The sequence below is a fragment of the Astyanax mexicanus genome, chromosome 1 (genome assembly GCF_023375975.1).
Source record: "Astyanax mexicanus isolate ESR-SI-001 chromosome 1, AstMex3_surface, whole genome shotgun sequence".
Classification (NCBI taxonomy): domain Eukaryota; kingdom Metazoa; phylum Chordata; class Actinopteri; order Characiformes; family Acestrorhamphidae; genus Astyanax; species Astyanax mexicanus.
In genome coordinates this window covers 39819651-39830393 of record NC_064408.1, presented here as the reverse complement: position 1 = coordinate 39830393, position 10743 = coordinate 39819651, and the positions used below count along the sequence as shown (strand labels likewise).

The following is a 10743-nucleotide window of genomic DNA, read 5'->3' as shown; positions in this document are numbered from 1 at the left end:
TGCTAGGAGGCGGGCCCTTTTTTTTATTGTGGGCGCGTCCCAATACGCTTCCTAGTGCCCTTGGTTTAACGAGCGAGTGCGCGAAAGCTGTAGCATTAGCGGCTCAAATGCGTTTAGTTTTAGAACTGATTTAATTTGCTGAACTATCTAAGGTGAGCAATGTGTTGGATTTGATCTCTATCCGACGCGCTCGAGCTCAATGCTGCGCTACCTAGAGAGTCAGGGCGCTGTGCGCGGATGGGGACGCCCCCGTACAGATGTTGACGAAACGGCTCTCCCCAGTTCCGCATGCCGCCGCGGAGGCTATATAAGCGCGCTGATGCAACGAGACTCACAGCAGCGCTCGAGCGACGGGACGGAGGGCTCGTGACACATTTCAGACGAAGAACACAGGTGAGTCGTGTTTAAAATCGATCTCTACAAAATGCTTCTTGGTGAATTTGTTATGGACAGTTTTCCAACACTTTGGCAACTATGTAAGCCTCAAAATAATGTGTGCACTGCGTGCAGTGTGTTTTCTGTGATGTAGTTATTTAACTGTTAGAGCTTCCACTGAACTCAGCTAAACAATTTAATGAGTTAAGTTAAGTTGTTGCATGAGTTTGTTGTTAAAAGCAAGCAAAGGATTTTTCACAGCTTCAGCAAAAAGTACTCATGTTGAGTCTTACATGGGTGGAACGTGAGCTAGGCTAGGTGAGTTCCAGTTGGGCACTGGGCTCTGAGTGGGTGTTTTAAGTGGGTTTGTAGCTACATGTGTTTTTACTGGGACCAAGTTGGGCCATTTACACATGGGCCACATCATTACAGCCCACCTTAATCTCACTCAGGTCCCAACTACTAGACTCCATGTGCAGTGTACAAACCCCTCCTGGTCCCATCACTGACCTCCAAAACTTTCTGGCTCCCAGCTGGGCTGCCCATACAGACCCCACATGGTCAGGATTTCAAGATAAAATCTAAAAAAAAAAAAAAAAAAAAAAAAAAAAAAAAATATATATATATATATATATATATATATATATATATATATATATATATATATATATATATATATATATATATATATAAATGGTGCAGCATGTACATTATGGCTTCTACAACCTATTTAATCAAACTAAAATACAATACTAAGATGCAGAATATGAAGCTGTAGTTTCTTTTAACTCAATGTTTGAATTAAGTTCCAGGAATGACAAAATTAAGAATTTTCTTTTCTGTCTGTAATTCACTCCAAAAACAAGAGTCAGTAAATAAATAAAAATATAAAAGAAAAGAAAAAGAGATTATATATTACTTGTATTTTTTTATGATCAATGTAGCGGAATCATTTGTTTAACATTGCTATTTTTATTCTATATATAACTTTATTATTTTATATATTATTATAGAACTTTACTAAGTAGTAAAATATAATGGGAGCGTGTACCCTGACTCCTGAGCTGGGATATTGCCATGCTTTATTTAGTTGTCGTGCAGATTTTTATTTTTCCGATGCAGTGTGCTGGGCTAAGCTTTTCTTTGATTGGCTGATAAATGTCTATTTTTGATACAAGAGGTTTAAAGTTTAATTGTAATAAAACATATGATGTCCATTAAAAAGTAGACAGGTCTGGAAGGGTTAAGGGTCAGCTTGAAAGGCAGATGTATTCAATCATAACATAGCTAGCTACTGTAGCTACCTGTTAAAAATTAGGCTTTCTGATTGCCCTGGATCACTCAATGTATTGTTGGGACATACTAAAAGCAAGATTCTAGGTCCAAAAGATTGTACAGGTTAAGGTGAAGTGTACCATTGCAAATTAATGCCATGCACAGAGAAAGAGAGAGACATTCAGACAGACATAAAAGGAAGGGGAAAGATATGCAGACACAAAACAAAAGTGAAAACAACACATACACAAACTGCCAGCTGTCTCTCTCTTACCTGAATCTAAATGAAAGTTACATTTTTCATTTGCTAATACACAATGAACAAAGCATAATTAAACAGATATAATAACTTGGCAGGGATGTAGTTTAACTAGCTAATTCACTAAATTCACTCAGATTTGGTTTCCATGTTTTTTTTTTTAAAGGAATGACTAAAATGTCTGAGGCTAGTGTGTTTTTTACCTTTTTTAATTTACTGCAGCATTTGAACTCAGTGTAGTCAGTGTTTGTCTCAAAATCTGTGATTTAGAGTGTTGTGATTTAACACTCTTAGCACAAGCTAATTCTTCTCCCCCTCAAGCTATCACACTAGCTACATGTGCTAGCATGGTATTCAAAATGGACAGATATATTTTTATTTAACTCTGACTTCCTGTTAAGTTAAAAATAAGGATAGATGTAACTTTACCAGTATTAGGTGCTAGCTTAACATTTAACACAATCCTATTCTGTAGTGCAGTATATCAGGACCAGTAAGGATTTACTTTAAAGTGCTCTTGTGTTTTATTGGATTATGAAAAAAAAACAACAACAACATAACTTAGTGTAGATTACACTCTCCCTTGTATCTTATGGTTTATGATCTTATGTAAACTAAGCTATGTAGCTATATAACTAAAAAAAATAATTTAGCAGTCAGTGTAAGGAGTTGAAACTGAAATAAACAAACTTTTGCTCCTCACATTCCAGCCCTAGTGATGATGAAACATCAGCCCAGTGTTTCAGACTGCTGTAGGGTGTGTTGGCACATATCCACCTGCATCACACAAACTTACTCAGCAGGAGCAGCTGTGGCAGTGTATTGCAGTAGTCTAAATCACTAAAATAACTTGGCCTCAGTTGCTCAATTTAAGGTGTAATTAATTATTAAAAAACAAGCCACATTGGAACTAAAGTCTCTAACTATTTTCAGATACTTTTGGTGCCAATTTTATATATATTTTTTGCGCCCTGTGCACTAGCCAATGTTAGCATCAATGCTAACATCAGAAACAAACGGTCTTACAGTGTCTTATAGAAGCAGCTTTTATTAAAATGTTTAAATTCTTGCATTCAAATATTAATAAGAAGCAGCACAGGAACTAAATGAGAGGTGTGAGCAAAAGCAGTAAAGCTGTTCAGGAGCTGAACACCCACAGCAAAATGAAACTCAGAAAAGTATTTTAAAGCTAAATATTAATGTAAAAAAAATCTAAAATGTAACAGTTTTTTCTTTTGTATTTTATATATTTGGCCTTAAATGATAAATGAACCCAATTTACTTTCTACTGGTTGTGACGTAAATATAGTGTCTTATGATCGCAACCAAATGGGATAATCACAACCAAGCATTTATGTATTAACCGATGGCCCTGACGAGTTTTGACAGCAGTCTGTGTTGTAACTGCAGCCGGTTTGGTTAGTGTGAAAGCGGGACAGTTCCTCATTCTCTTTCTCTTCTGCGTAACACTGTGTGTTTGAGTGTGTGTGATGAGGCAGCAATAGGTTAAAAGAATTTACAGAGGAAACGTCTGTAAAAGGCCTGATGATGTTATGCAACCTTACAGCACTAGACTACCCTGCAAACCGGTCCAGTCAGGTTATAGGCGTGTGTTTTCTTTTTGTTTTTTTTTAACCGGAGCAAGTCAAGAGCTTTTTTTGCTTTTGTTTTGTTTGTATAGCTTAGTTGGTTTTAGTGTCAGACATTTCCAAAGCGGCTATACATATAGATTTGTTTGGTAACTTCACTTAGAAACATATTGAATGAGGTCACATGTTTGAATGGGTTGGTACATTGAACTTATAAATCCCTCCCAAAAGGGTCAATTGAGCGACGCCATAGAAAACTAATTTTTAGAATCCTTGCATTGTCCTTTTAAACCTGAAAGTGATTTGATGAAACTTTTTACTCCACCAGTTACCCCTGGAGGTAAATGTACAGGCATACAAATACAATCAAAATGATTAAACTCCTTTTTCTTAAAGTTTTATTTATAAACTTTCAATAAACCAATCAAACAAGAACAGTTTACATATTCTAACACAACTAATAAAACAAGCGATTAATTTAAACCTTTCAAATATACATTTGCAAATCAGGTGTTATTCAAAGGGCTTCATTAGTTACAACAGGTGTGCTTAACGTAACACATCAAATGCCTAGGCTAAGAACACTGATCCCATGCATACCTCCACCAAGTCCACCAAGGATTGTTTTATTTGATTCATTTTACCTCAAAGAAGCTAAAGTTGGCTACTTGTCTGACAGCTTTTAAACTGAATTTTATGTTCCACTTTTAATGCCTGTGATGGCAGATTGTAACTGCTGCACCATTTGAGATAAAACAGTGAATCCAAACAAAGACCTAACTAGACTAGACTTTTTCCTCAATCTGTGTGGAGCGAAGTTCATTCGTTTGTAAAACTTGCTAATCTGGTTTTTGACACTGTATGGCTCTGCATGCCTGTTTGGTATAATAATGTTCTAAAATTAAAGTACATTTTATTTTCTCTTTTCAGGTAGACCGTAATGATGCCCACTCAGATGCGTGACCCCGTGTTGCAAGCTGGTTCTCTGCCCAGTTTGTCTCCCCTTGCTGGGTTTCCAGCCTCCACACTAACAGAGCAGCTCAGGCTTGTTGAGATGTACAGCCTCAGACCCTCAGATACTACCATAGAGCTTCTACACCCTGGCAAAAGACCCTTCAGTTTTCTGCAGAGTGAGGTAAGATCCCAAGAGACTCTTTCACTTAAATTTTATCAATAAGATGAAGTTCTGCTTCTGTAGTTTTACATTGGGGCTTTAAGGTTAATGCAGCTAATATCCAAAAGAATCTCTGGAATAGAAGTCCTGTGGAAAATCACTTTTACACAGATTTTTTAAAATCTATTTTCTGAAAACACTGTAAACAGACTGGGGAAATATTATGTTCCTAAGTGTAAATTGAGTAAATAAAAAGTTACTGTGTATTAGAATATGCAAAAATCTCTGTAAAAGATACGAAAGTATTTGCACTCTTGAACATGGGTGTGCAAACTTGCATTAATTATACACAGTGTACATATATTAATTAATACTTTAAACATTTATTTGCATGTACATGCTTGTTTCTGAGAAGAGAACTTCATTCTGTTGAGTCAGTGGCACTCAGCAGAGCACTGCGCGCTTCCTCAGTTGGAAACTCCCATAACCAGGCACGCATTATAGAGTAACAATAACCCAGAACTTCAGATAACTTTATCTGCAGTTCAACAAATAAAAAAAAGCGAGGGACACATGAGGCAGCACCATAATGTATGTTAAAACTATCACATCCTGTACACTCTATTATTATGAGAATGTCTTGAGGTGATTCCACTCTTTAATCACAGAGTTTCCAGTGCTCTTTTGTCTAACCAACAGCTCCCTCTAGTGACCAAATATAAAAACATCTGCATATTTTCACAGAAATGATTGAAGTTCATGTTATTTTGAATTAGTACTTTTGAATCTGGGAATTTTAAATATTGTTTAATAAGTTTATTAAGTCTTCCACAGGGCTGGTTACAGTGTATGTATGATGTGTGTTTGTACAGGTGGCTGATGAAGATGAGAGGAGAAAGAGGAGGAGAGAGAAGAACAAAGTTGCAGCGGCGCGCTGTCGAAACAAGAAGAAAGAAAGAACAGGCTACCTTCAGAAAGTGAGTTGAAACAAATACAACAATACTTTAAAATCTGTTATTAAATTACTGGTATAATTGTCCTTATAGTCCAGTAGCTATGTGACTGATCTATAATTAACTAATCAATTAGCTAGCTAATAAACAACAAATTATTAGTAATAAACTGTATAATAAGTTTACATTAAATAGAATCACTAGTAATATGATTAAGCATTTATATCTGATTATACTATATATAAATACTTTATCGTAATGTAATAAAAATTGTATTACATATGTCTGTTGTTAATAATGATGCCTATAGCCTATAGACTATAATTTCCTTCCAATGAATGACATAACATAAAATAACATAATAATTATTATAAATAACATAAAGTTTATCATAGAATAAATACAATATTATAATATTTTTAGAATGCATTAAGAATATAATAATGCATGATTATAAGTTACACAATAATATTAATATTCTCTCTCTCTCTCTCTCTCTGCAGGAGTCAGAGCGTCTTGAACTACTGAATGGGGAGCTGAAGGCGCAAATTGAGTCCCTGAAGAAGGAGAAGCAGCACCTCGTCCACATGCTCAACCAGCACAGACCCACCTGTATCGTCCGTAGAGACAGTGTCCAGACCCCCGAGAAGGAACAGAACCCACTACTCCAGCAGCTCTCTCCTGCCCACTGATGCCCACTCGCCACATTCATGCTGATTTACTCAGCACACGCTCCTGTCACAGCCTCTTACTGCACAGCATTGTACTGCATCAGAGTGTGTGTGCTTGGGTTGTTAATCCTATGAGACCGGCTCTGTATCCCAGCAGCTGATCTCCAGGACCACCGCAGTGAGGAGAAGAGCCGAGAGTGGAGAGCTGTGAGGGGAAAAGAGGAGAAACTGAAGTACGAATTACTTTTCCCACCAGCGCTGCCCAGCCTCACTGATGAACACTGAAAAATGCTTCCCGTTTTCTGTTGGCTAATTGGTGGGCCATTAGCTTCCATTCATTGTAAGCTACATTAGCCTCTTAGCTTCATGGGGGAAAGCAAACTCGGTGACGGACTTAAGACTTGCTTGTTTAGCAGATATATAGGAATTGCCTCTACAAACTTTCAACTTCCTTATCTGTTTGGAAACTGAGGTGCAGCACATTTGCCAGTCTTGCCATGTTTAAGAAGCCAAACTGAACTGAGAACTGCATTGTTTTTTTTTCTTTCTCCTCTATAATGCACAACATATGTCTTCCATGACTACGGCTTCTCTCAGTGCACTGAAATGAGACATAGTCCAGATACACTCAGCTATAAAATCTGGATCAAACAAACAAACAAGCAGCAATTATGACTTTTATACCATACCCTTACTTACCTTTCAATGAAGGTAAACCTAAGCTTTTTATGCCAAATTAAACTAGAGTATTTCTATTCATTAACTTTTTATCATAATTGTATTATAAACAACACCTTTCAAGTACATGAGATAAATATAAATTATATAGTGAGTTGGATGATACAGCATAAATCTCATATCGCAATACATGCAGTAATTTTTATTGTAATAAATGACACTATTTTCTGATATTCATACTTTTTAAGGGTTGGCAATATAGATGCTAGACTTTCAAAATATTTTCTAAATAAGTAATTTTCATTACAGTGTTTTGTTTTGCCTTCAGCAAGCCTGAATATTTGCAGCAAAACTGCAGGGTTGCGGTTCCAAAGGTATCAGAGTGTGGTACAAATAAATGGGGAAAAAAATAAGCATTTCTTTTCAATCAGCTGCTTTTGCTATGCTGTAAATGCAAGTACTGTTCACTGTGGTTGTTTACAGGCATGTACAAGCATGGTGTTTCAGAAATGCTGATTGTACCCTTAAAACTCAGGATAGAGTATTGTGACCGATTTATCACATTATTAATAAATAATAATGACAAATATATGACATATACAAAATGTATGACATATACAGTGTAAACTGATCTCTATTTAGTGTACGCTTACATTCGCACTCATTCTCTGACCAAGAAATAGCAGTGCATTAGAGATGTTCTGTATTTGTAGCATTATGGACCTACCTAATCGTATGGGTCTTACATTTTATGATACTGTTGAAATAGATGCCAAATCCTTTGAACAGCCACCAGATGGTGCCATTTGATAACCTCTTGTGTGCACAGATTTTGGCGCTGTTTTAAATGTGTACTGTATTTGTATTTGTATGTTTTTTTTTTTTACTCCGTGCATGCACTTGTACCTTGCACTCAATTATTGTATTACTATTATATATAATATTCTATCACTTGATGTGGTGACATGTATTTTTGTATTTTGGTCTTGCATGGAAGGCTCTGCTGTGCGGAGTCGCTGAATTGTTTTGTTTTATGAATAACGTGTTTTGTTATATGAAACCAATAAACCCAGGGGAAAACTAAGACTTGTTTGCCTTGCATTTATAATCATATATCAATATATAATAATACTTTTTGTATAATAATATACACATTTTTAAGAGTGATTGAAGAAGGCCTGGCACTTCATAAGCTTGTCAACAAATTGAGTTTTCTATAGTTGATTTAGTTAAAACAGATTAATTCAATAAAGAATTGTATTGCTATGATTCCTTAGCAACAGATCCCTTTGACAATTTAAGGCAATATATCACAGGAATATAAAGAATATTCTTATGTAGAAAAACACTGTGTAGATTATTTATTCATACTCCATATATAGATACTCAACTGAAGAAACAGCTTTACTTGATTTTTTGTAAAGTTGTTTACATGCATCCCCAATCCTAGATGATTTGTCACATCTAGTTCTGTTTTGCCTTGTTTTTTGTGTTTCTGTCTTTTGTTCTTCCTGTCTAATATTTCATTAGCTTGATATGTTTATGTCCTGTCTTTTGCCCTGTCTGTTCATCACTGTGTCCACAAGGGGTAAAAACCACAGGCATACCGCAATACAGTGATAATGATGAAATCAGAATTACAGTGAGGAAAATAAGTATTTGAACACCCTGCGACTTACAAATTATGGAGGGGTCTGAAATAATCATCTTAGGTGCATGTCCACTGTAAAAAAAATCCAGAAATCACAATTTATTATTTTTTTAAATAATTGTGTGTAACTGATGCAAATAAATATTTGAACACCCGTGATTTGAACAATGTTAATATTTGGTACAGTAGCCTTTGTTTGAAATTACAGAGGTCAAACATTTCCTGTAGTTTTTTACCAGGAACACTGCAGCAGAGATTTTGGCCCATTCCTCCACACAGATCTTTTCCAGATCAGCCAGGTTTCTGGACCTCTCACTGAGAAACAAAGTTTGAGCTCCCTCCAAATCTTTTCTATAGGGTTTTAGGTTTTTTTTTTACTTGCTAGGCCACTCCAGAATATGCTTCTTACGGAGCCACTCCTTTATGCAGCTAATAATCTCAAACAGGTGCTTCTAATTTAGAAAAATAAGTGGAGTGGGGGTGGACTTTTTAGAGGCGGACTAACATGTCTTTGAGAGACAGATTTCTGGCTGATTGGAAGGTGTTCAAATACTTATTTGCAGCAGTATCACACAAATAAATTATTAAAAAATCATACATTGTGATTTCCGCGAAGTCGCAGGGTGTTCAAATACTTATTTTCCTTACTGTACTGTGATTCTGTAACACTCGATATATCACAATTCTCTAAGATTTCACGTTCTCTGTGTTACTGTAGATGATAAAATACTCCTAAATAATTAAATACCAGGAATTTTGTTTTTACTGATGTCAGTCCCACAGAATTCAACAACCAATGTTCACTGCCGGTATACCCTCTTGATTTGATTAATGCCACCATGTGGAGTAATGAAGCAGTAATTTAACAAACTCAAATTGAGAGGCAAGTCTTAAGGATTTTACAGCTCCTATGTTTCAATTAAATGCTCAATTTATCTAGTTGCACGTATGAGACATGTTTCCCTTTGTGTCGTGTTTGTTTAACCAAATCTGTATATCATTGTTTTTGATAGTTTTGTCTTGGCCTAATTTGTCCTAAGTTTGTTTGCTTGTCTGTAGTATTTGTGTTTAAGTTTCCATGATTATTTTCTTTATGGAGTTTAATAAATAGTTTATTAAAGCACTAAACACAATTTTTCGCACTAAAGTCGCACTATCAAAAAAGAAAATAAATTTTCTGGTCTATTTTCATACATAAGGCACACTGGATTATATTTTAGCAGCAGCACAATGCACCCACAAGTGGCCAGCGTTTAGCAGAGCGGCAGCGCAGCGGAATTCCGCGCGACTACAGTTTTTATCTGGGCGCGGGAGTTCAGGGCTGCGACCAGAAACCCCAAAAGTGTCTCCTTTTTCCTACCGATCCTCCTCCTCTCCTCCGTGACCCGGAAACTGATTTCATGGGGCCATCTTGCCGCCTGTCCGAATACTGTAGGAGACGAAAGAAGCCGCTTAAAATCCACCTGTATAGTAGGCTTCCAACGGAGGTTACATCAGTGTATCCTACTCCGGAAGATTTTTAAGGATTTTCCAATGACATCACTGCATCCACGCCCACAGAGCACGCGAAAATGGGGAAGGCAACGCCCAAATATACGTCATAAACATATTAATTAACTAGGTTCCTTATCTAATTAAACAGCCAGTAAAGCAGTAATATAATTTATAGTTTTGATAAACTGTATGCTCAGTAAAACTATATTTATGACCCTATGTGTATCATGTTATACATATAAAAACATATATTATTTATTATATATATATATATATATATATATATATATATAATTTTAATTCATTCATTTATTTACTTATTTATTTTAACTTAGGGACTGATGAGGAAACTGAATCCCTCATAAGGCTGAGGTCAGACAGGGCTGCCAGAGTCACTGGTCAGAGATGCGGCCTAAAATGCGGCTGGGAGTAAACAGGATTTTATTGGAATATCTGAATTTTTAGATCAAGCTTCAAAGTGCAGCCTGATTAGCCAGTGATGAAGGTTGCATATGTAAATATTAAATTATTTTAATAGTTAAATATGATTTCATTGAAAGTAATAAAACAAAAAACAAATATTAATAAATAATAAATATAATAATACATATTATATTTTGCAGACATGTTGAAGTGAAAAAAATATTAGATTAAACAGCATCAATGGAACATTACTATCACACA

The 10743-nt window shown here is 35.9% G+C and overlaps 1 protein-coding gene across 1 annotated transcript; it reads left to right on the top strand.

The window, feature by feature from the left end:
- Positions 1-244: 244 nt before the first annotated feature.
- On the top strand, positions 245-7998 carry jdp2b (Jun dimerization protein 2b). The gene is made up of 4 exons (XM_007259868.4): positions 245-393; positions 4429-4633; positions 5485-5589; positions 6069-7998. The coding sequence occupies exons 2-4, from the start codon at positions 4439-4441 to the stop codon at positions 6255-6257; spliced, it is 489 nt and encodes a 162-aa protein (XP_007259930.3). The 5' UTR covers positions 245-393; positions 4429-4438; the 3' UTR covers positions 6258-7998.
- The last annotated feature ends 2745 nt before the right edge of the window (positions 7999-10743 follow it).

Coding starts and splice junctions, on each gene's coding strand:
- jdp2b (XM_007259868.4), top strand. CDS start 4,439: ATGATGCCCACTCAGATGCGTGACCCCGTGTTGCAAGCTGGTTCTCTG. Junction 4,634..5,484: donor TCAGTTTTCTGCAGAGTGAG/GTAAGATCCCAA, acceptor GTGTTTGTACAG/GTGGCTGATGAAGATGAGAG. Junction 5,590..6,068: donor GAACAGGCTACCTTCAGAAA/GTGAGTTGAAAC, acceptor CTCTCTCTGCAG/GAGTCAGAGCGTCTTGAACT.